Source organism: Neomonachus schauinslandi, chromosome 9, assembly GCF_002201575.2.
Source record: "Neomonachus schauinslandi chromosome 9, ASM220157v2, whole genome shotgun sequence".
NCBI lineage: Eukaryota > Metazoa > Chordata > Mammalia > Carnivora > Phocidae > Neomonachus > Neomonachus schauinslandi.
The window spans coordinates 72960510-72985529 of NC_058411.1; the positions used below are offsets into that span (position 1 = coordinate 72960510).

A 25020-nucleotide genomic window follows, 5' to 3' on the forward strand; every position below is an offset into this window, starting at 1 on the left:
TGTTTCATTTCTGTAACTGTGTGTGCAGAGCGGAGAGGTGGTAGGTGGGCATCGAATGAAGGAAAAGGAAGACCAGGAGCCTTTCATGAAAAGCCCCTACCTCTTCTCAGAGAAGCTGCAGCCTTGAGCAAATAGGGAAGAAGAGGCCTGCTTTGAGGTGGGGACAACAGCCGACTTCCTCAAAACCAACACTTGAGTCAACCAGGCTTAGGCACCTCCCTGCAAGTCTCCCACTCAGTGTTGGCCTATAGCCCCAGCCTGAAGGATACAGATGAGCCACCAGCCTGTGTGGGCTTCACCTTCACTTGCTTGGCTGTGCACACTTCCCTGGGGGTGGTCTTCCAAGCAGAGCCTTCTTAAACAGGATTTCCGGGTTGAGACTTCACATGAGCTAGCTCAGTGGAGGTGATGGGGGTAAGAGTGGAAGGAGGTGAGGAACAACATCCTGGGTAAAGGAGGTGGCATGAGCCAGGTTGAGGAGGTGGAGGGTGGCACAAAGGGGGAAACAGGCATGGATGGAGATGCAGTTGGAGACATGGCGGGGGTCAGGTCATGGAGAGTCTTCTGTCCTGGGAAGTGTAGAGCCTTACTGGAGTTGGAGAGCATGTGGTGTCCCAAAGAGGGGAGAGCCTGAGCAGGGGAAGAGACAGGGACGGAAGGGACAGTTTCAGGGACAGTCTTAGGTGTCAGGGCTGTGTGACTAATGGACTCATGCTCATAATAAGTACTCACCAGGTGCCAAGCACTGGGCTAAAAGCTCTTGATATACATCGTAATGAATTCTCATAGTGCCATGAGGTATAAAAGATTACCCCCCCTATTAGATGAAGAAATTGCAACTTAGTGTGTTTTTAGCAAACTTAGATTGGTGATACACAGCCTGTAAACAGCAGGGCCAGGATTCAGCCAGGATTTCTGGTCTATTTGACTCAAAAGCCTTGCTCTTAACCACCTTGCAGCCACTGCCTCCCCACGGTGGGGTTAGGGAGCGGCGAGGGCCTAGGATCACAGATTTCTTGCATAGGTAACTGAGGAGCCAGGAGACAGGCAACACAGGGGGAGAAGCAAGTTGTTGGGAGGATGGGTTCAGTGTTGGACCCCAGTTCGTACCGGCAGGAAGAGCCACGCCAGTACCCCCAAGCCTCCATACTCTGCACCACCCCCAGACTACACACTGGCCTCGGAACACGCGGGGCTCTGTGTTCTGGCTCCTGGCTCCCATTCCCCAGGACACAGATGGAGTAGGCTGTCCTACGAGGAAGCCCACCAGCCGGACAACACCCTGCAGGGAGGCCAGGCCGTGAGGCCTGTGGAGGTCAAGGGCTGCGTCTGGCAGGCTCTCTAGTTCTCATGAAGCTGCAGGTGTTGACGAAGAGAGTTAGGAGTCCGGCTCTTTCCCCACATGGCAAACTACAGTAAGAATCTGATCCTCTGGGCTCACGGGCCCACACTTCCTCACGTCCAGGCTATGCTGTCTAATCCCACCTGACAAGCTGGAGGTTTCCGGGAGTGCTCGGACTCTGATAGGGCCTGAGGTCGGAGGTGAGGGAGCCGGTTGATAGTGTGATTGGGACCGGTGTGGAGGTGATGATGGGGACTGTGGGGGTCCACGCTGAGGTCTCTGATTCTCGACCCAGCACTCAGTGGGAGGCCCTTGTGTGCGTGCGCGTGTGGCCTCTGGGGCGAGTGGGTGAGCAGCAGACCCTTTGTTCTCTGAGGGTCAGGAATAAGCAGCACTTTGTCCCTCAGAAACATGACAGTACTTTCCTTCTCACCTTTCCACAGGAGCACAGCCTACGGACCAGAGAAAACATCAAAGAAAACCTAAGAACTTCGAGCCTTCTGCCAAGGAGCTGGAACTAAGTGTTCTGATGACAGCAGAAAGGAGGAGACGGGACAGCAATGTCTCTATCCTCCCACCCATCCAACCCCCTCAGCACGGAGGCTCCTCAAACTCAGGGGACACTCCCTCCTCCCAGACTGGTCTTTGTCCAGAGAGCTCTCTAGCCTCTTCTCACCTTTGGGCTGTCTTTGGCCTCAGGCAAGAAGAATTCCTGCCCCTGCTCCGGCCCCGCTTGTCTTCCAGCCCCCATCCTTTCTCCACAGCAGTCAGACAATCGTAGTTCAGCCTGTTCCTTCTGTCCCCTTTGCATTTTTTACCAGAAAGGTTGACCAGAGCCGGGGATAATCGGGAAGAGTCCCTCACCCAAGGACCAGTTGGACCTCTTATTCTGTAAGTGTTACAGTTCACAGACGGGGTGAAGCTGAGACCCCCGGGTGGACCAAAGGAGTGGGGGCAGTGGCTGAAGGTGGCCGGCCAGCTGAGTGACTTTGGGCAAGTGTCTCCTCTTTCTGGGACATGAGGACCTGGGTTAGATTATCTCTGAAGTAGAGTCCAGCTCTTAGGGTATAGGGGAAGGCCCATGGCGAAGGCTGGGGGAATGCTGGAGGCTCTGGGAAGGGGCAGACAGCCACTCTAGACCCACCTCTGCCTCCAACCACTTAACTCTACCAGCAGGAAGAATGGCACCAGCTGTGGCCTGGCTCCTGTTTCTCCAGCTTGTTCTAGGGCCAACTCTGGTTGTGGACATCAAGGTGCAGATTGCCATCAAGAACTTCCGCATATTACACATCGACTATCCCCGGGTTAGCTACCCAAAGGGTTTCCAGGGCTATTGTAATGGTCTCATGGCCTATGTGCGGGGCAGAAAACAGAGCTGGTATTGCCCCCAAATCCATTATGTGGTGCATGCCCCCTGGAGAGAGATCAAGAGGTTCTGCAAGTACAGCGATAGCTTCTGTGAGAATTACAATGAATACTGTACACTCACAGAGGACTCCTTCCCTGTCACGATCTGCTCTCTGGCCCCTAGACAGCCGCCTACGAGCTGCTACTACAATGACACCCTAACCAACCAAAGGCTCTACCTGCTCTGTTCTGGAAAGCATGATGCTGAACCGATAGGTATCATCGGCCTCTACTAGGAAAGGCAGGCTTTCATTCTGAACTGGCCCCTACAGCCACCACACACCAGCCTGTCCCTATTCCCAAACCTCTGATCCCTGGTATAAGGCTTCCTCCCTGACTTCAAAGGCAGGCAGGATCCCCTCCCAAGAGACCAGGGAGGTAGGACAAATGTCTTGAGCTTCAGTCACCATGCAAAGTCATACTGCCTGGTAGCCTCTTTCCAACTTGTTTACCTCCTTTCTTCCCCTACCATCCTCCCTCTCCCACAGACAGTCTTACCCACCCAAGAAGCTGACTGTGTCCAGTTGGGAGTGACTGTCCATCCACTGGGCCAGATCCTGATTCCTGGATGGAGGCCCAGAGCCTCAGCTCACACCATGGCAACCGGCACCCAGCTCCATATCTCAACTCCCCATCCCCAACACCCTTCTCTTCTCAGCCTTCCCCATCTCCCTTAGGACTCTCCACTCACTCACCTTCGCAGTAGGTACCTCTAGCTACAGGGACCTCCCTGAGACCCTTAGACTCATTCTAGCCTCACTTCTCCAGAAACCCTCTCAGTTCCCCATCTGCTCCTCTCTATGAAATCACTGATCTTTTCTCCACATCACCTGTTCTTTCCTTTCTTCTCTACCACAGAGCCCAGGGTAGTCGCTCCCTGACATTCCCAACCTCCTGTAGTCACCCTGTCTTCCTTTCTCTGACCCTTTTTCCTTCCTTCCTTCTCATTGTGGCTCGCTGGAGTTTCAAGTTACCTTCTCTGACCTGTTCCCTCCAAGATTACTGCATCCCTTTCCTTCCCAAAGCTCCTCCTGACACCCCCCAAACTCCAAGATCTCCTGCTGACAGGACAGGGCTGAGGTGAGCCTGGCTGTAGTCACAGAAGGTTTTAAAACCACATCCGAGTGATGTAAGATATAACCACTGGGTGAAACTGGGGTGAAGGGTATGTGGGACCTCTCTGTATTATTTTTGCATCTTCCTGTGACTCTATAGTCATTTCAAAATAAAAATATAAAAACACATCCGAATCAGTTCTCATTTCATTCCTTTTTCCTCAGCGCACCAGAACTCCTACTCTTGGAGTCCTGGAGGCCACCCATCTCTGGCTGTCTTCCTGGGCTACCCTTAGCAGTGAGTGGGATCTTCTGTTCCATGTGTACCACGATGGAGGTGGGGTGGGGCAAAACTCAGTTCTGGGCTGGGTGTTAAAAATGGATTCTCTCGGGCACCTGGGTGGCTCAGTTGGTTAAGCGACTGCCTTCGGCTCAGGTCATGATTCTGGAGTCCCTGGATCGAGTCCCGTATCGGGCTCCCTGCTCGGCAGGGAGTCTGCTTCTCCCTCTGACCCTCCCCCCTCTCATGTGCTTGCTCTCTCTCATTCTCTCTCTCTCAAATAAATAAATAAAATCTTTTAAAAAAATCATTTAAAAAAAATTTTAAAAAAATGGATTCTCTCCCCCACTCCCCCAGCTTGAGCACAAACTCGTAATAGGAGTCAAGCCGAGTAAGTCCTTGGTCCATTCTAGCTGGTTTCTATTTCTCCAACAAAACCTGGACTACAACAGATGAGGAAGGTAGAGGGACAGGGAAGCATCTAGTTGGTGGTGTCTGGGTCATACTATGTCAAATCAGGAATTGCTACTCTCCTCTGGGAGATAAGATTGGTGGATACCAGTAACGTATGAATGCAAAGGAGCAATACTTTTGCCTCCACATCTGGTTTGTCTCTTACCCCCAAATATATTCCTCAGCTCTGTTCTTAGAACCAGTTGTTGAAGGGAATGCTAACTTCCGGCTGGGAGGCATGAGGCTAAGTAGAGAAAGGGTGCGGAACTGGAAACCCTGACTCCTCGGGCTCTCTCTTCTCTCTGCACTGGTGGGCCCATCTATCCCTCATCCTGACGGAAGACAGGGCTCATTGGCTGCTGTACACACAGATGTTTATTGTTCCCTATGCTCCCTGGTGTTTACGATGCCAGGCTGAGGACTAATTGACCCTAGTTGTTGAGGCTACTTCTTATTTGCTGCTCTTCTTGTCATAGGTGCCAGCACCCTTGTAGCCACTCACATAGCCTGAGTTGTCAGTCGTCTCTTCCCGTCCTGCGATGCCTTTGCCCTTGCCACTCTCATCAAAGCGCTCCTTGTGCGTGCCCGTGTACTTGCTGGAGTCCGTCAGCCGGCTCACCCCACCCACTGTCGTTGCTTTCTGCAAGCCAGAGGAGGACGGGTCTGATCCCTCTCTCTTCCCCTTCGCTGTCACACCCCTTCTCTAAAGATGGCCTCTGATTCTGCTAGTACGCTGTGCTCTGTTCTACCATTGGCATGGGCCTGCTTTCTCTAGGGCCCAGATGCAGCCATGGGTGGGAACTGTGGCAAAAGCCATCCACTCCTGAGAGTGGAAGAGTTTGGTGTATGGGAAGGCATGGGGGTGTGTGTGGATTTTTCTATTTCCAAGGGAGTTATTGTGACCAGGCTGCAGCCAGAGGACTTCAACCCCAGACCCAATACGCAAGGTCCCTCCTACTGGGAGGGCCCTATTTGAAACCTAGAGTAGAGGGAACTTAAAATAGAGAGGGGAAAAATAGGGAACAGATGGAAGGTGAGAGGCAGGAGGTCAGAGATTACACCTTACAGAAGATCAGGAAGAGGAGTGGGAATCAGGTACCAAGTCCTCTGCACTCAGCGTTCCCCACCCAAAGCTATCTGGACACTTGGGAATAAGTCTAAATTTTGCTATTAAAATAGATGTGGACCCCTCTCTGGGCCACAAGTTTCTCATCTCTGAAATTACTAGGTGATCTCTAAAGTCTGTTCCAATACCAACAGGGCACCGGAGGCTTTCTGCCTTGTCTCCCTACAGTATTACTAATGGCAGAGGTGAGGGACAGTGGAAGGTGGGAGGGGAGATAGGAGCAGCAGGGATCTGAGGAAGTCCGGTCAAGGGTGAGGGATGAAGCATGTCACTCACGGTAACACCAGTGGTAGCTGGATCCTTGCCTTCCATGAGTTTATAAATGTTCTCCAGAGCTTCATCTGGGTTCTTGTCCTTGAATCGTTTCTGGCCCAGTTCCTTCATTGCCTCCTGGAACTGTTGAAATGTGATGGTTCGGGCATTCTTGGCCCTGGTCAGTCAGACAGAAATCCAAAAACTCTGGAACATGAACTCATCACCTTCCAAGGTCCAACCTTCCCCTCACTCGGATTTGGCCTCTTGACACTGAGTGTCCTGAGGACAGGGAATAGCACAGGGCCAAGGACCCGGTAGGTGCTCAGTAGATCCATTATGCATGTTCTGCTCCATGTACCCTTCCGTGTTCCGAGTAGAGCCTTGTTGGTTCTACTCACCATCCCTACCTCCCATCTCTGGTCCCTTACTTGACTTTGCTGAATACGATGTCCACATCAGTGGAGGTGACTGTCTTGCCATCCATGATGCCACAGTCTTTGCATAGCTTGGAGAAGTTTTTGTTGTTCATTTCAGTGCCACTGCTCGATGATTCTCCAAAGACAGCAAACCTCTGGAAAGTTTTCCCTGCTTCTGATGCCATGATCAACTGGAGGTAGGGGAGGACAGCACGGGGGGAGGCTTGGGGGTGAAGGAGGAGGGGACGGGAGGACTGAGGAGTAATAAGGATGGGGGTTAAGATAAAATCAGGATCAGTAATAGGAACAAAGCCCCTCTTCCCTGTCCCTCTCTTTCCTTTTCCCCCTCACTCCCATCCCACCTACTGTTTCCAGCATTGGGGTACTAGTGTGGATCCTACATACTGAATAATCACACTACCACCCACTTCCCCACCACTTTTGTGCACCTAAGAGTACCCGAATGGTGTCTGACCCTTCCCAGCCTTTGTTTATGTGTGTGCAGGTATGTGGGAGCCAGCTGAGCGGAGAGACTGTGCGGCAATAGGGAAACAGACAGGGGAGGAGAGGGAAGCTTCTATGACCTCAGCAGTGTTTATATGACATCACCTCCAGCCCCAGCTACAACCCTAGTCTTGGGAGTGGAGTCCTTTCACTTCCCCACTTTGCATGCTACATTGAGCAAGTTGCCAACCTTCTGATCTCTCCAGTTGATCAAGCTCTCCCTCATAATTCCAGCCCAGCCTGACCCAGTCTTCTGGGTCCTGGTCAAATTGGTTTATGCTCTGCCCCAAAAAGCTGAGAGGAGCCCAGGGAAGGGGTTAATGAAAACAGTCTGGCATCAGCCCAACAGTGCCCTCCTTTTTAGTCTCAAGCCCAAGATAGTGACCGACATGGAGAACCCCAGTGGCTTTGGCAGACCAACCTCAGTGAGAACTTTAAATGGTTTCCAATGTTGGGCCCAACATGGAAAGAGCACAGGCCTTGGAGTATAACAGATCTGGGTGGGTCAAGGTGAGCGAGGTCAGGGTGAGGGTGAGTCTCAGACTCTGAAAATATTCCATGTAAGTTTCTGTGCAGGTCAGGGATGTTCCTTAGGGGTTTCTCTTTGGCCTGTTCTCTGGTCAGAAGCCATAGAGATGGATGAACTAAACAGGGCAACTAGGCTGGTGACTTCCCTCCCCTTCCCTTCTAATCAGTCACCAATTCCTATGAATGTCACTTCCTTGTCTAACAAACCCTTTCTTTCCATTCCTATTGCTCCCCCACTTACTCACGTCCTTGTCATCTCCTGTCTAGTTGATTTTCCCGGCTTCTAAAGGATCTCTCTCCTAGGCGCACCTGGATAGCTTAGTCAGTTGATTCGAGTGTCTGACTTTTGATACCAGGTCAGGTCCTGATCTCAGGGTTGTGAGATTGAGCCTGCCTGTCGTCGGGCCCCTCACTCTGTGGGGAGTCTGCTGAAGATTCTCTCTCCGTCTGCCCCTCCCCCTAAAATAAATAAATCTTTAAAAGAAAGAACGAACGAAAGAATCTCTCTCCTAAATGGAATGCTCCCCCCCCCCATAATCCACCTTTATCACCCACCCATCAGATTAATTTTCACAAAACGATTTTTTATCCATTAATCCTGCTCAAGGGGTGCCTGGGTGGCTCAGTCGGTTGAGCGTCTGCTTTCGGCTCAGGTCATGATCCCACAGGGTCCTGGGATCGAGCCCCATGTCGGGCTCCCTGCTCAGAGGAGAGCCTGCTTCTTCCTTTCCCTCTGCCTGCCTCTCTGCCCACTTGTGCTCTCTCTCTCTCTGTCAAATAAATAAAATCTTTTAAAAAAATGTTTAAAAAAAAAATCCTGCTCAAGAACGCTGTAAGTATCTTCAGTACCAAGACTCGTTGCCTGTCATTCAAGGACATTCACACTAGGCCCACACTTTTACCAAACAACACCCAGTTCTCATCCGTGTTATTCTTCATCTGGAACCATATGGCTTGATAGGCTACCTCATAGTGGCAAGAGCGTAGCCTTGGAGAGGAATGAATCTGGGTGGGGATTTGAGTCCTGGATTTGTTATTTACAGCACTAGTTGGTTGGCTTTGGGCAAGTGACTAAAGCTTCTATTTAAGAAATCTCTGAGCTTCCTTGAGTCCCTCATCTGTACTGTGAGGACAATAACAGTATTGCGGGATAATACACAGGAAGTACCTTGCACATAGCAGCTAATATTGAATTCTTCAAAGTAACTTGTGTATTTCTGCCCTCAAACTTTCCCTCACGCTCTCTTTCTTCCTGGATAGAATGTTCCTCTCTCCCACTCAAATACACTGTGGTTGTACTCCTCACAGGGTGGTACATTGTAGAAACAAAACCCTTTTCCTCCTCTGAATTATACCAAGATAATGGTTCCTAGTCTGTAGGCTGTAGTCTCCTGGGAGAGGATTTCTGAATTATTACAAGGGCCCCTGGAATCTCTATGTACACAGAACACTGATCATCAACTAAATAAATAATATGCTTTGCACACATAAGTATTACTAAAATACATAGGTGTTATGATTATCAGAATTCTATACAAACTGGGGTGCCTAGCTGGCTTGGTCAATAGAGAATGTGGCTCTTGATCTTGGGGTTTAAGTTCGAGCTGCACATTGGGTGTAGAGATTACTTGAAAATAAAATCTTAAAAAAAAAAGAATTCTCTACAAACTCATTTAAAAGTATTGCTGAATTCATGGTTTGTCTCCATCAGAAGATACTAAAACCATGAAGTGGGAATGGAGATCTCTGATCTCCCACATGAGAAAGGTGGGAAATGATTGCCATAGGATTTATTGCCCAATCTTGTATAAGCATCATTTTTCTTAACTTTTTCTATATTTATTACTTCTCCCACCTACTCCACCATAAGCTTCTAGAGAGGGTAGGACTACCCATCACACTTCTTTGAATTGCATGCATACAGTGGCTCGCACAAAGTAGGTACTTAAAACTGTTGCTTCATTGAAGGTATAGTTTGAAGCTGCCTCTGACCCAAGGGAAGGAATTTAGACAGAGATTACCCTGGTTGGGTCACTTACAGCTGGGCTGCGCTGGGACCTCCCTGAGGGAGAACCCTACCTTAGGGCTTCTGCCTCATTTCTGCCTCTGGGAGGCTGAGACCCCTAAGCCGCGGAAGCAAACAGATCCCAATGGAAATTTCCCACCTCCTGCCCGCCACACGCCCCTGCCTAGGCCCCTTATCAGGTTCCCCCTGAGTCATCCTGACCCAGAGACGAATTTAGATGCTGGAACCTCCAGGTCTCTCCCTCCCCCACTCCAAGTAAGACTACTTTAGACACATCAGAGATTGCGGCAGGCAGGCAAGGCAGAAGCTCTTGCTCTGGGCGTTCTTCCTTCCCCAGCTCCAGGAGGGCTGGTGAGATCTCTCTCCTGTCCTACACAGCTTCATCTATGATCCTCGATGAAAGCATGCCGGCAGGCTTTTCCTCGTCCAGCAGAGTGTTAAACTGGCATCCAGAGGGGAGAGGGGACTAGGCAAGCTGCCAGGGTGCCCAGCTTCTGGGCCAGTTTCTGAGGGAAACATTTATGAAGAGAGTGGGGGAAGGGAACTGAGGAAAACTTCGGTGCTCCAAATTGGGAGAAGGTACCGGGGTCCTTTAGATGTGAGGCTGTTGAAAGCCAGGTTTAATCCTGAACAGTTCTCCTACTCTGGGTCACCTCCTCCCTCTTGGCCCCTCCTTCTTTCCAATAGACCCTGCCAAGTGGGGATGAAAGGGGCATTGATGTTCCTTGGATGGGAGGGGGTTGTGGGTGGTGAGGGTGGTGGTGGTGGGGTGGTTCCCAGGCAGGAGGGGGGAGGGCTATTTGGGGGTCTTGGGGGGGCAGTCTGTGCTGGTGTTGCCGTTGGCAGCTCCAGTTCCATTGGCCATTGTTCCTAACTGGCCTGCCGCCCAGCCCCCGAAACGGTAACCCAGGAACCAGGCTGAAGGAAGATGGAGTGAGGACCCTGGTGGGGAGGCGGCGCTGGAAGGGTGCAGGTGGGGAGAAATTCAATCTGGTTTCCTTGTGCCTAAGACAACTTCGGAACCCCACGGGAACCCCACCCCCCAACTATCCCATTCCAGGCGGGCTTCCTCTAGGGGCACAGGGAGGGTGCATCTACGGGGGGGGGGGTAGGACAGGGTGAGTGAGGGCAAACCCACCCCAGGCCCTGAGAGGGACACGCAGCAGTCCCTGAGAAACCACGGCCTGGGCACTGAGATTCAGCCGGGCAGAGCTGGTCTCACCCTCCTTCTCTGGGCCGCACTAGGAGGGGTTAGCGCCGAAGGCACAGGGTCTCTTGGGTTCCAGCCCGGGACACAGCGTCCTCCCGAAGCCCCCACTCCACCCCCGCAGAGTTAACTCCGCCTCCGCGCCTGTTTACCCTAGAGTCAGAGCCCCTGGGGGTCCCTGGCCCCTCCTCCGCCCCCCCCGGGGCCTTGACCCGGGAGTCCCCGTCGGCCATCCTCTCCCCCCCGCTCTCCTGCGATCTCCCTCTATTTATAGCGGCCCCCCGCATTCCCCGGCCCCCCCGCCTTGTTTTCCAACTTCTCAGGGAGCAGCCGAGAGCAGGCGTCGGGACGCAGCAGAGAGAGGAGGTACCAGGACCCTGGGCACCCCGAAGTTGAAACTCCTGCGCCCCCGACGGTCCCCCACCCCTGCCCCGCTCCTTTGGTGCTGGCACACCTGCCCCTCCCAGCCGGCGAGACCCTCGCCTCCTCAGCGGCGATCCCCGCCCACCTCCTCCTTCCTCAACCTAGCTGTGTTTACCCGCGAGCCCAGTCGAAATCATGGTGTGTCAGCACCCTGGGTTCGTCTCCCCATTACCCGTCCCCACTACTGAGTCTGGGGGCGAAGGAAGGAACCACAGTGCGATAGGCAGATCCAGGTCACGGGTGGGGGCGGTGTTGAGGGCGGGCGTGGGGATCCCCCGCAGGACTAAGGAATCCCAGCACCCCCCACTACAGCCCGGTTGCGGGGGGGATGTTGTGGGGAGCGCGAGCGGAGCGAGGAGGCACCCCGCAGTTTGCTTCCCTTAGAGTACCCCTCGGGCCCCCAGCACAGCCCCTCCCTGAGCGGCAGACGGCCTGGGGCGGGGTAGAGGGGAGGCGTGTTTACGGGGGGTCTGGGGCGGATCTGCAGGGAGCTGTCGGCCGGTGGGCGGGCTGGGGCGGGCCGGGGGCGGGTCTGTGGGGAGCCCAAGCCGGGCGGGCCGGAGAGTCAAAGGCAAGTGAAGGTGGAAGCGGCCGCGGCGGCAACAGGTAGGGGGAGGGGCGGGCGAGGGGCCGCAGGGCCTGGATGGCGCCAGCCGCGCCGGTGGGCGGTTGGATCCCAATCCCTCCGAGCTGACCGCTCGCGGGAAGAGGCCCGCAAGGAGGGGGCGCTGGGCTGCGGCGCACAAAGGCGGAGGATCCGCGAGCGGCAGGGCGTGTTTGGGGCGTGCGCGAGGTTGTGTCCAGGGTCCAGGGCGCTCGTCGCCGGCCGCGCGAGGGTGTCGGTCCCCACGCGGACGGACAGCGTTGGGACTTGTAGGGACAGGTCCCGGGTGCCGGGCCCGGTCGGTCCCAGCCGTCCTACCCATCCCTTCCCAGCTGGCGCTCGGCCCTTGCGGGTCGTCGGGGAGGCTGGGAGGAGACTGTGGGGGCCGCCCTCCCTCCCCTTCTCCGCTCGCGGGACCCACACCGAGACTGGGTGGAGGAGAGACGCGAGGGCACGAGGCTTTTTAAAAACGTTTAACTGGGACACAGTCATGCTCAGCTATCCTCATCTCACTCGAGAGCTGTCAAAAATCTTGAGGATCTCCTAGTCCCCACTTCTAGTTTGCAAATAGGAAATCGAAGCCAAGGGAAGTAACTGAGTGGGCCAAGGTCACACCCTTAGCAGCAGAGCCGGGACTAGAATCCAGAGGTTCCGACACAAGCCACGCTCTTTCCTCCACATCAGCACTTCCTTCTCTCCTCCCCCAGCCTGGACTGATGATACCTGCTCTCCATGTTGCCCCGCAGGCCCCTCCAGCCTGTATTGATTCTAGCTGAAGCCTAGAGAAGACGTGTTCATTGGACTCAGGGGTACAGATTAGGGAGGGTTAGTGACCTGGGGAGGGTTGGTGACCCAGGTAGTCTAGATCTTGGCTGAGGCTTTCTGCCCCTAAAAGACCCAGCGTCTGTCTCCCATGTCATTCACCTCATTGCCTTGTTTTCTCAGACCCCAGAGCCAGGAGAAGAGAGAACCCTGACCCCTAACCACACTGCATCCAGCCAATAGGAGCCCAGTAAGTGACCCCACCCCCAGGCTGCAGGCTCTTAACTGCCGATCTGCACAGGTGTTCTGCTCCTCACCAGCCCCACTAAAGTTGAATGTATGCTAATTTATTCACAGTCGGGAGGGAGAGTCTTGGGAGGAAGGAAAGGAAGCACTGGGTCAGTTGGACACGGGTGCCCCTTGTTCTTTTTGTTTCCCTCTCCCCCTCTTGGTCATGGTACTCGGGTCATTTTTAGCCCCTTTCCATCTGAGCTGCTGACCTTGAGGCTTAGTTGAAGGTCACAGTTAATTGTGAACTCTGACTACTCAGTCCCTCAGTATCTTTGGAGTACCCAGTCACTGGGCCACAAGCTTCATCCCTAGCTAACTCTGGGAGTGTGGGGTGGCCCCTAAATATAGCCTGGGAAACCAGAGCTGCACTCCTGCCCCACCCTGGTATTTCCATCCAGGATAGGAGAGGGGGGTCCGGCGCTGTGGGTGCTGAGGGGCAGCCGTGGGGATGGCCAGTCGGAAGAGAAGTGGTATCCTGAGTCCTCTGCCACCAGCTCTCCTTCCCAGCGGCCTGGACATGGAGCTGGGGGCAGGAGAGGCTCTGTGTGGGTCCGGATGTGGTCTTCAGCTCTGGGGCCCTCTGCACCCTGCACTGTCCCGGGTTGAGGGAGGAAGCCAGGTGTATGAGATGGGCGGGCGTGGAGGCCACCTCCCCAGTCGAGGTGTTTCCTCATCCTGCCAGGCCACCATGGCGGAGCTGCAGGAGGTGCAGATCACCGAGGAGAAGCCGCTGTTGCCGGGGCAGACGCCCGAGGTGGCCAAGGTTATTAGTACCCCTGACTCCCAGGCCCGAATTCCAGACCTGCAGGCATCCCCCTCGCCTCCTGCCTTCCCAAACCCATAATCTCATTCTAATCCACAGCCCTGTTTTCTCCACCTATACCCATGTCTCTCCCCCATAGACCACAACGGGAGTTCAGGCCTTTGTCCTGTCACTGCACTAACCGTCATCCTCTCCATGTCTCTTTTTGTCATCTCTTTCTGTCGTTCGTCTCGGTTGGTCTCTTTGCCTACCTTTCTTTATCTGTGTCTGTCTCTCCATCTGTGACTCTCCATGGCTGTGTGTCTCTGTGTGTTCGTGTGTGTGTATGTGTGTGTGTGTATGTGTGTGTGTGTGTGTGTCTCCAGGAGGCTGAGTTAGCTGCCCGAATCCTCCTGGACCAGGGACAGGTAACAACTTGGGGGCACAGTCCCAGGGCGGGAGGAGGGCTTCTCCTCTCTCCCAGTAAGGAGAGGGCTGCTACCGGGCTCTTTCTCCCCTCTCTGCTCCCTTTCCTTCCATTCCAGTCCTTTCCCTTCCCCATCTCTCCTTTTCTAATTCTTTGTTCCCGTCTCCTCTCTTTGCCCCTCCCCACCCCAACTCCCCGGCTTTTGTGGGACTTTTGTGGGCGTCCTTCTCCTGCCTCTTTTTCCTCTCACCTCATGGTGACCTGTTTTTCTGCAGACTCACTCTGTGGAGACACCTTATGGCTCTGTCACTTTTACTGTCTATGGCACCCCCAAACCCAAACGTCCAGCGATACTCACCTACCACGATGTGGGACTCAACTGTAAGGACCTGAGCTTCCCCTCCCACTCCTTTCTGGGAAGAGGCTGGTGGGAAGGGTAAAACCCCAAGGGAAGGGAAGGGTCAGCACGGGCGGGAAGGAAGGGTCAGCACGGGCAGGAAGGGAGCCATGTGGCATTTCAAGGGGGAGTTCTGTCCTGGTCTGACTATGGCATAATAAAAAGAGGGTGGGTTCTGACTTGGGGATGCTTTTCCCTGGCTGATTCTACTGTCGGGATGGTGGGGATTCTCTTTAGATAAATCTTGCTTCCAGCCACTGTTTCAATTCGGGGATATGCAGGAAATCATTCAGAACTTCGTGCGGGTTCATGTGGATGCCCCTGGAATGGAAGAGGGGGCTCCTGTGTTCCCTTTGGGGTGAGAATTAGCTCCCTCCCTCCTCACGAGGCTTCGCGGCACAGGGCAGGGGCAGGGAAGAGTGGACCAGGGGAGGAGGAGAGGGGGGACAGTGGAGACTCTGGTAGAGAGTGGGTAGGGCACCCTGAAGTGCAGGGCACCGGGGGCAGCTTGGTGTTTTCCTTAACATTCTTCTCTTTCCTAGATACCAGTACCCATCTCTGGACCAGCTTGCGGACATGATCCCTTGCATCCTGCAGTACTTAAAGTGAGAGGCCTGGGAACCCCTCCAAACCAGAGTCCTCTGCCCGGCACAAGGGGGCCCTTAGAACTCCTGTGTCCACCAGGGTTCCTGGGCAAGTTGTGGTCTCTGGCCTAGATAGATCCTTCCTCCTCCATGCCTCCACCTGACTGTTGAGAAGAAGAGGGGTAGGTTTGGAAATGGACTTGAGTCAGCAGAGTAGTCCTGATGGAAAGAGGCAGGAAAAGGAAGCGGGCTCTGGGTGGCCCTGCTTCTTGGATCTGGAAGGTAGAGAGGAAGAGGAGAGGTGACAGAATCCCAAGGAGCCAGATAGACTTGTTTCTTTTCCTCCCACTTCCCCTCCTCCAGACACACACCTGGTGCCCGGGAGCCCTGGGTGTGAGGGAGAGCGGGAGAAGGAAGGGAAAGCCTGGTGAGCCTCCGTGGTATGCACGCTGCGAGCTGATGACTCCCGGGCTCTGGCCCTGGCTCGGCTTTTCCTGGGCACCCGGACCCTGGGCAGCTCGGGTTCACCTTGTTGGCTCTGTTTCCCCCGTTCTCCCTATTGTTCACTGAAGTTGTGTCTTTTTTTTTCCCCATCTTGCTTCAAGTTCCCTTCTTCCCGGTTCCTCACAAGGAACCAGGAACTAAAACAGAACAAGTTGAACTAGCTCCTGAGAATTGAAAATGGACACAGAGCTATGTAGGAAAACAGTGTCTGTTTGGTTGGTGGATGGGTGTTTCCTTTCAAGACACTTGCTTCCCAAGAGAGAGCTGAAGTAGATTTCGGGGACCTACACTGGCTACCAGTGTCAACGGTTAGCTCCTCGGCACCTTCCATTTTCGCACTCCTCCAGGGAGGGTTGCGTTCTGTCCTTTGTGCATGTGGCCGTGGGAGGGAGGATGAGGATTCTGAAGGGCCCAAGTTTTGGACAGCAGGACCCATTAGATACACACGTCTCTTTCACAGTTTCTCCACGGTAATTGGAGTCGGTGCTGGAGCTGGGGCCTATATCCTGTCACGATATGCTGTAAGAGATTAAAAGAAAAACCCAGACAAGGGAAAGGCAGGTTTAAGGCCCATGGCAGACTGAGTAGGAGAATATTGTTTGCTAGTGTGTGTTTGTGGGGAGGACTTGGGTATAAGGGTGGGGGGCAGGCCCCACTGGCTGGAGCTCAGCGGGAAGGGAATAAGACCCTGCCCAGCCTCTGATTTCCCTTCCTTCTGTTACTCCTCAGCTTACCCACCCAGATACGGTCGAGGGTCTTGTCCTCATCAACATTGATCCCAATGCCAAGGGTTGGATGGATTGGGCAGCCCACAAGGTTCGGAGGGGCCTGTGTGTTGAAGCCTAGGTTGGGGGGCCCCCTTGGGAGGGGGAGCGGGACAGGAAAGATGGGTCACTTTTTAGCCTGGGTCTCTTCTCCTCATAGTATCCTGAGCTTGCTCATCTGTCCTTTTCTCATAGCTAACAGGTCTTACCTCTTCCATTCCGGAGATGATCCTTGGACATCTTTTCAGCCAGGTAAGTGGTTGTGGAAGGTGGAAGAAGTGGAGGGGACCGGCAGGAGCCGGGAGGGGCTTGAATGCTTGGGGTGACTTCCTTAGATGGGACGGGATCTGGGGAGGGAAGAAGGCTTGCTTCTTCTCATCCAGTAATTGGTGACTTCTTTTCTCAACCCTGTCTCTCCCTTGGCTTTCCTTCAGGAGGAGCTGTCTGGAAATTCGGAGTTGATACAAAAGTACAGAAATATCATTACACACGCACCCAACCTGGAGAACATTGAACTGTACTGGAACAGCTACAACAAGTGAGTGCGTGGCATGTGTGCGTGCACATGGGAGAGAAAGGTGTGGGTCACGGGGAGGCGAGGAGGGGAGGGAAGTCTGGGAATCACACGGAGCAAGGACGGCAGGGTTTGGTGTGCCACTGGGGCAGCTGTGGGCCAGATCCCCAATGGGATGAATTGTAAGGAGCTGTTCCCCTTTTTCTTATTTACTTCCCTTGGGTTTTTGGATTCCTTTCCTCCGCCTTCACTGCCCTCCGGCCAGGGACCTGGGGTCCAAGTGACCACAGGGATTTGAGGCCTGCCTGCCACCTTCCCCTTTGGTTCCCACTTTTAATTATTAATAATTGACTATAATTTTTGGGAGGAAGACCGCTTCCCCAGGGAGGAGATGGCTTCCATCCGGTTGGATAGCATGGCCTGCCTAAAATCCCTGCTCTTCTTTGAACCCCTTTCTAGCCGCCGAGACCTGAACCTTGAGCGTGGAGGTGCTGTGACCCTCAAGTAAGACTTTAAGAGCTAAAGCTTTGCCTCTCTCCCTGGATCTTGCCTAGGTGCTTACATTCTTTAGAAGAAGGAAAGTCTTTTAATAGGGAATTTTCTCGTCACCTCCCACCCTATCCCATGAAGCAAATCCCACCTTCTAGTCTTCCCCCTTTGGGTTGTCTTGGAAGGGTCAAGGGGTTCAGAAGCCTGTTTCCTCTTTGGAGGCGAACATTTTCCAGCTGCTGTTCTGGGAGGCCGGTGGGGGAATAGCAGGGGCTCACCATCTTCTCCCTGACACTGTGCCTGTAGGTGCCCTGTGATGCTGGTGGTAGGAGATCAAGCACCCCATGAAGATGCAGTGGTCAGTAGAGAATTTTGGAGTGGGCGAGGGAGGGTTGGAGTCCTCGGGTGGTGGTCAGAGGGGTATCTTGCCAAGAGGCAAGCTCTGTTTGGAACTGGGAGAGCGACCGCGGGGCCTAAGAGGTTGATTCCTGGTAAGAACAAAATGGGTATAGGGCTGATGGGAAAGGAACTGGGATCTGGGTCCCTGGGTCCCTTGGAGGGGAGAGGTCGCAGGGAGTATAACGTCATTCATTCAGCCTCCTGCTTACACCAGGTGGAGTGTAACTCAAAGCTGGACCCCACCCAGACCTCTTTTCTCAAGGTCAGTAACCCTGCTCCAGGCGCTGCCTGACTCCTGGCCCCCTGTCCGGAGCCATAGATCCTCTTTAGATTCAGCTTCTAGGCCTTCAAGGTCCTGCATAGGAAGAAGTGGGGTGGATAAAGAAAACAAACCCTTAGGGCCTGGAGTGGGGAAGCTAGGGAAGAGAGACCCTTTCCTATCCCTTGGCATGGCTGCTTGTATTTATATCTGTATCACTTCTTCTGGATGGCTGTCTCCATCTCCTGGACAGATGGCCGACTCTGGAGGTCAGCCCCAGCTGACTCAGGTGAGTACCACTGTCCTCTATGAGATGGGATATTAATGGCATTGAAGTATACACTTTTCCCCTCACCCCACCCCCAACCCGCCATGGCCTTGGGCTCCAGCTCAGCTTCGAACCTCATCTCACTGTCCCCTCTGCTCATCTTACTTCCACAGCCAGGCAAGCTGACCGAGGCCTTCAAGTACTTCCTGCAAGGCATGGGCTACAGTGAGTATGGGGGTCAGAGGCTATCATGAGAGCAAGCAAGAGATTGCTGCACAGTCGGAGGGATGGGCACTGAGGGGGAGGAACCATTTCAGGCTAGTTCTGGGACTTACCACCGTCTGCCAAATCACTGACCCCCTCCCCGCCGCCAGCCCCATTTGTCACTCTCGTCTCCCCACTCGGAGTTGCCAGCCTCTCTTTCCCACCTCTTCTCTGCCTGCCTGCTTATGCTTCTGTCTCCACAGTGGCCTCATCCTGCATGACTCGCCTGTCCCGATCGCGCACAGCCTCCCTGACCAGTGCAGCGTCCACTGATGGCAACCGGTCCCGCTCTCGCACCCTGTCCCAGAGCAGCGAGTCTGGGACTCTCCCTTCAGGGCCCCCGGGGCATACCATGGAGGTCTCCTGTTGAATGACCTTTGTTGCCCTGGTGTAGGACCCAGCCCTCACCTCCCCCAGCACTAACCTGGGAGGTGCATAGGGCACTGGGCCAGAGGAAGGGAAGATGGGCAGATCATGTGGGGAGATGACCTTGATCTTTGATTGCAACCCTAACCTTGACCTCTAACCTGTGATTCCCCTCAGATCCTGGGAGAGATGTTCTAATATCTCTTAGGGACCCAGACCCCTAAATTATCCCTCTCCCTCATTTTGGTGTTAAGGTGGAGAGGGCCTGTGTCCCCTCTCCCTAATCTAGGTGTCCATAGATAAGGGATAAGAGGTTGTTGTAGTTGCCCCATGGTGCCTCCATCAGACTCTCCCTACTTATCCCATTGCAAGGGTAGGGGACTTGGGGCTGGGACTCCATTCACCAAAGCTGATAAGGCTTTTCATTAACCCTTCAGATCTCTGAAGAATATGGGCCTAAATGAATGTGTGTCAGAGGAGGCTTGCTGATGGGTTAGTGGTCCTCAGGATGGGATAGAAACATCTGGTGTGTGAAATGGAAGTTGGAATGGGAAGTGGTGGGCAATGAACAAGTACGAGGGAAGGATTGGAGCTGGGGCAATAGGAAGGGGCCTGGGGCCATTGGCTGCACTAACTTTGGTAGCTATCTAGACAGTGTGTGTCTAGAGTGGGAGGGGGAGGGAGCTAAGCTGGGGCAGGGCTGCTTGGGGCTTGGCATAGGGGTGGGAAGGGCTATCTTGGGGCTCTGCCCACACTGTGTTTTGTGTGGAGGGTGCCTTCCTGTGTCCCACAGCTTCTGCTGTAACAATAAACTGTAGAGGAACTGAGCACCAGTCTTCTTTGTCTGAATATGCCTGCATCGTGCCCCTTTTCCCAACCTCCCCCATCCAGCTCACATTCTCTTCTCAGATATGGCCTGGATACTTCACAGAATGTGACCACATAGTCAAGGGCCCCTATTCCAATAGGATGGTATTGTCCTTGATATTGATAGTATTTCCAAGTTTGGGGAAGAGAGGAGCTACTTAGGTCTTAAAGACTTCCTTACTAGTTATGGATCCTTGAGAAATGCCGTAGGATTTCAGAGATGGCACCAACATCATGATCTTAAGAAGGAAGTATAGAATGCTGACTTAAGTGTCCAAGGACATCTTGTGATCACCTTCCTGCAGAATCCTCCCTAGGGAGCACCTAGATTCCATTTTAGATGGTTCATTGCAATGAGTAGACCAGGCCTCACACAGTGACTAGACAGGTTGCATTGCTCATAGTTGGTCCCAATCTGAAGACTCCTTCAGGAGAGTAACAGCACAAAGGAGGATTTCCTCTAAGGGGTCTTCCTCCCCCATGAATCCAAGAATTCGGGGTGTTCATTAGACTATGTTTGCGGTTCTCTGAGAAGCTTTTCAACAAGTATGCACAATACTCATCAAGAGGACTTCAGGTACTCTGTGGCTGTTGCAGGCTGATTCTTGGGCTCTTGGGGCACAAGAAGTAAAAAACGAGAAGGCACTTTAGATTGTTATTGATAAGAGTACCATGGATGGAGTATTACAAGGTCAATTACTGGATTACTTTATAGAATCTCCCCAGACAATGACATGCTTTCCTCAATGAAACTGAGCTGAGGACTAACGTGGCTTGATGTCTGGTGCTGACACACTGACATGGAAGTGAGGCATGGAATATGTTATTGACTCTTGAGCATTTCATCACTCTCATAGGACTGAGTCTATTTTAAATGCAGTAAGCCAGGATCAGAAGGGGGCAGGGGTATTAGGTGACTCGCAGAGTTCTAGAGCTAGTTATTGATGGCAAGGGTGTTGGGCGACCACATGCAGGGCAGGCAGCAAAGAGTGCTTAAATGCCACCCTAAAGAAAAGAAATAGCATAATTGGAATCACTGGACCAACTAGCTCCTAGTTAAACAAAACATGAGGAAAAGGCAAAGAACTCCAACGAGCATCAGCCTTGACCAGCAAGAGGTGCTATTGTGAGGGGCAGTTGGCTGGTTCAGTCCACAGAGCTTGAGACTTTTGATCTCGGGGTTGCGAGTTCAAGCCGCATGCTGGGTGTGGAGCCTACTTAAAAAAAAACAACAAACAGAGGTGTTGTTGTGCATTATGGAAGGGAAGGCAGGTCTTCTCAGCACATTTGCCTGCACGGAGAACACTGTTGGCAAGGTAATCTTCAGAAGAGGAAGGGAATGATATTTATGCGTACACGTGCGAGTGTGTGTGTGTATCTGTCGGGAGCTGGTGTGTGAAGTGGGTGGTGACTGTGTGTCTGTCTCTTATAGATGTGTCAGTACAAGAACCCCAAGAGTCAGGAAGAGGGAGAGATGCTCTCTGCTGGGAGCAAGGCAGAGGGGGTTTGCTGTCCTTGACTGACCTCTTTACAGTGTTGGCCCCAGACATTCCAGGCTGGCCCATGGGGATGCAGTGCCCTCCTGTGGTTGGCGTGGTTCTTCCTAACGTCCCCCAGGTCCCGCTTCCCTTCCTGTATCTCTCAGTGTTCTTTGTGAGTCTCTGTGGTAGCTACATAAGGAGGGAGTGGTCTGTGGCTCCTGCCTGTTCTCAAGATCAGAGCTCAGGGAGAGGTGAGCGGACTTCATAGAAGCAGAACCACAAACTCCCTACTTTTTGTCTCTGCTTCAGGCTTAGGACTCCTGTTTCTCTCTTACTCTCATTCTCAAGAGATGTATCGTTTTCCTGACTTCAGGGACAGAAGCCCAAGATAGCTAAGACAGGGTTCACTGGGAAGGAGAATAAAACTAGAAGAATACGGTGATGAGAGCCTGGTGGGGTCAGTTTGAAAATTCCGGAACTCATGAAGAGATTTTAAAGAGTGGTTCTTTGAAGGTACACACAAAACAGTGAAACTGCAGCAGGAGGGACAGATGTCAGTCTTTAAGGGCGCTCCTTTACATACTCAAGGGAAATGTCACAGTGGGAGACTCCACCTTTCTAGAGAGATCTGGGGACTACCAAGAAAGTGAGAATCAGTTCTGACTAGAGGCCAGGGGTGTGGTCAGCGTAAATGGTACCCAGAGCAATTAGGTTGTTTGCACCCTCTCTCCTCGCCCACGTTAGAATTTTCCCCAAATGGGATAAATATATAGTAAAAGTAGAATGCATTCTGTATTTGACATTCAGTACATCTAAAGGTAGTAATTCTGAACAAAATTGAAATAAGAAGGAACTCATCAACAACTGGCCTCTTTCAGCATCCCTGCAGACTGGGGCCTGAGGGTGTCACCCCTGTCTACACCCTTTTTGCTTCACCTTTGCTGGTGGCCACCGGCTCCTCCCTGAGATGCAGGGGCGGGGAATATGAGGCTATCTGGCCAGTTGGCACACTCACATTCACACATACCAACCCACTCCAATTCTGGCAACTGTTCTTTGTACTCCATCACCCAAAGCCAGGAGCCAGGGCACTGTTTCCTATGAGGGAGGCAAGATACTGGAAAACGGTCCTTCCGGGGAGTGGTAAAGTGGGCGAACTGTCTCACAAGAGTTAGCCTGAAGCTCTGTGGTTTTGTTCCCGGGTGCCTCTTGTTCGTAGGTGCTGGTCTTTGGCTGGCCTCTCACCCTGCCCCGGGATACTCACTAACCTCTATTCTCTTTGCTGCTGTGCCCCATCTCCTCTCAACTACAAAAACCCAAGCCTGCGCTTGTATACAAAGGAAGGTGGGGGAATTCCAAAGGTTTACTTCAGGGAACCATTTATTGGTGCAAGAATGGAAAGCTGGTTCTAGGTGAGAGGGCAGTTGGAGGTCTCATTCTTCTGGGGGTTTTTTCTATTTAAATATATAAAAAATACATGTGTGGGGATGGGGAAAGGGCACAGGGCTTCAGGAGACTTGAAAACTGCTCCACATAAATTCTCTTGTGACTATTCCAAATAGCTTCTTCTCTTATCCTTTTTCTTAACCTGCGTCTTTCCTCATATTTTTTTCAATTCTCATGATTCTAAATGTTTTCATTTACAACCTATCTCTCAAGGCTGAGTGAGTAAAGGTTCGCTCCTGACTCTGGCTTCCAGTTGCCATGGCCCAGCTACCTTAGCTCTCCCTCCTGTCCATGGCTCTCATGCCCGTCCTCATTCCATCCTTCCTCGCTGCAGGCTCACTTGAAATCACATCCGTCTGCTCCCTTACAGCCCTCTCCGACTCCTGGCTGGGGATTCAGAGCTTTGGAAAATGCTCCGATGGTTCCTTTTTCTGACTCTGATGTGTTTTTTATTGTATTGTATTGTATTTATTTGAGAGAGAGACAGAGAGCATGAGCAGGTGGGAGGGGCAGTGGGAGAGGGAGAAGCAGGCTCCCCGCTGAGCAGGGAGCCTGACCCCAGGACGCTGGAGGACGCTGGGATCATGACCCGAGCCAAAGGCAGACGCTTAACCGACTGAGCCACCCGGGCGCCCTGATCCTGATGTCCTAAGGAGCCATTCTCTAGCTTTATTGCATCTCTTGCTACGAAATGGTTTGAACTACAGATGGTTCCTGCTGGGGTTGGTCAGGTGCTGGGAGAAGGAAAGGAAGTGCTTGCTCATGGGAAGGAGAGAAAGCACTGATGGCTGAAAGCAGGGGTGGCTGAAGGCCAAGGTAAGGGCTCCCGGGATGGGAGGAGGCAAAAAGTGCATGACTCACCCATGTTTGCAGTCTCCTGACCTCTGCTCACTCCCCTCAGGTGCTGATAGCATCAGTGACCCAGAAACGTATGAGGAGCCCCAGAGTCTGATGTCCTTCTCCTCAAGTCTCCTTTCTGTAGTCCTACCAATCCTCTGTACCGGAAATAGCCAATGTCTGTATGATTGCGTCCCTTCCAATTCACCCTTCCAAAGTCCTGACGGAAAGCCACAGAGAGGGGATGGCAGGCTGGATTTGCCCCTCTGGATTTCTTGATGTGCCTCACGAGGCTGACCTATCTGCCGTGCACCGTCAGACGTTTTTGTCCTTTGGCTTCAGTTAGCATGACCAACAGGAGACGCCGGCGGTAGGGGCCAGAGCAGAAGGAGAAGGAGCGTAATCCTCTGGCTTCCTCCTGGTCGAGTCCCTGCGGGCTGGTCGTATCCCTCCGCCTGAGGCCACAGCTCTTACTGGGCGGCCCTCTCCAGTTTCTGCTCCCTGCTCCCTCCTCTTCAGCCGGGGTAGCAGCATTGTTCCTGCTCACTGTTCGCGGAGCCGGCTGGCGCGGTGCTGCACCTCCGACCCAGCATTGTTGTTGCTCAGCCCCCGGGGATTGCGCCACCGGCTGTAGCTCTGCCAAAACCCTGCCCACACCTCCCCATAGACTCCCTTTATTCAACTTGCCTCAGTTCTTCAATGTGCTGCCCGCTTCTTCTGAGCCCCTGACTCCTAAGATGGGGAGGTAGAGGTAAGGTAAGGGAGGAGAGAATCCGTGTATTTGAGCTTTTCTTAAAATCAGAGAAACATGGGTTTGAGGGCCAGCTAGCTATGTGATCTAGTAACTTACGCCCCCCGCATGTGCTTCCCCGACTCCCGACGGGGACGGCATCTCCGTGGCAGGCCCGGGGAGGCGAGTAGTGTCTGCGACGGCGGCAGCGCCTGCCTGGCGCCGAGCGGGTGCCCCGCGGGGAGCCTCGGCTAGGATTATGACACACGAGCCACTGTTTGGAGAACGTGTCCCCTTACTTCATGCCGAAGGGAGAACAGAAGAGGATGGTGCTTCAGGGAACTTGTTTCCTGTATCAGATATTTTGATTTAGCTTTGCCTAAAGCTTGCCTTCTCACTCGTGCCCGGGTGCGTTGGCTGGGCTTGTGAGGAGGTCTGCGTATCTTAGTTTGTGGGGAGGGGAAAGGGATGGAAAGGGGACAACTGCGACAAGAGGGACACTCAGGAGACCTTGTCCGTGTGAAGGTGACTTGGGCTTCTGCACTGAGATCAGAAGGGGCAAAGTGGGGAGAGCGATGGAGCTCATGGGGCGCACCTTCTCTCTCCCTCCTTCTCCACTAAGTCTGGGATACTCCTCCATTTCATGGGTCAGGGGGCTGGGCAACAGCCAGAAAATCAGCTTTGTATTTGTCCTTAGTAGTGTTTAAGAGAAGCAACCATTGTGGGGGTTACTCACACTGAAAGACAGAGGGCCTAGTGGGGAGGGGCTGGAGGCAGAGGGGCAGCTAAGCAGGCAGAACGAAGGCCACTGAGCTGTGCCAGAGCCCAGGAACCACCCTAGGCATTTCTCTGGCACCTTTCTCCCTCTCCAAACACTCCGATTCTTAATCCCTCAGCACAAGGCAGCTGGATGGAGACAGAGGCTCAAAGAAGAGCCACAGCATCCTCGAGCCTACACAGGGCTCAGTGTGAAAAATAGGAACCAGATGGAAGGAGGCTCTAT

The 25020-nt window shown here is 53.2% G+C and overlaps 3 protein-coding genes across 9 annotated transcripts; 2 read left to right on the forward strand and 1 right to left on the reverse strand.

The window, feature by feature from the left end:
* The first annotated feature begins 2523 nt into the window (after nt 1-2523).
* RNASE13 (ribonuclease A family member 13 (inactive)) lies at nt 2524-2985 on the forward strand. Its single transcript, XM_021695602.1, has one exon. The coding sequence runs from the start codon at nt 2524-2526 to the stop codon at nt 2983-2985; it is 462 nt and encodes a 153-aa protein (XP_021551277.1).
* A 1904-nt stretch (nt 2986-4889) lies between these two features.
* Nucleotides 4890-6519, reverse strand: TPPP2 (tubulin polymerization promoting protein family member 2). Its single transcript, XM_021695561.2, has 3 exons — nt 6347-6519; nt 5940-6093; nt 4890-5177 (listed from the first exon to the last, which is right to left on the reverse strand). Exons 1-3 carry the CDS (start codon nt 6517-6519, stop codon nt 4989-4991), a joined length of 516 nt encoding a protein of 171 aa, XP_021551236.1. The 3' UTR covers nt 4890-4988.
* Nucleotides 6520-10938: 4419 nt separating this feature from the next.
* On the forward strand, nt 10939-19507 carry NDRG2 (NDRG family member 2). 7 transcript variants are annotated; one of them, XM_021695464.1, is made up of 17 exons: nt 11539-11628; nt 12572-12638; nt 13362-13442; nt 13808-13849; nt 14124-14229; nt 14483-14603; nt 14788-14850; nt 15794-15854; nt 16063-16149; nt 16293-16349; nt 16532-16635; nt 17071-17115; nt 17407-17458; nt 17714-17761; nt 18012-18047; nt 18200-18251; nt 18494-19493. In XM_021695464.1, exons 3-17 carry the CDS (start codon nt 13368-13370, stop codon nt 18658-18660), a joined length of 1116 nt encoding a protein of 371 aa, XP_021551139.1. In that variant the 5' UTR covers nt 11539-11628; nt 12572-12638; nt 13362-13367; the 3' UTR covers nt 18661-19493. The 7 variants fall into 7 exon arrangements, with proteins under 7 accessions (XP_021551137.1, XP_021551139.1, XP_021551136.1 ...); XM_021695462.1 differs by lacking the exon at nt 11539-11628 and adding an exon at nt 10939-10965 and having other exon boundaries at nt 17407-17761; nt 18494-19507; XM_021695461.1 differs by having other exon boundaries at nt 17407-17761; nt 18494-19507.
* Nucleotides 19508-25020: the final 5513 nt, after the last annotated feature.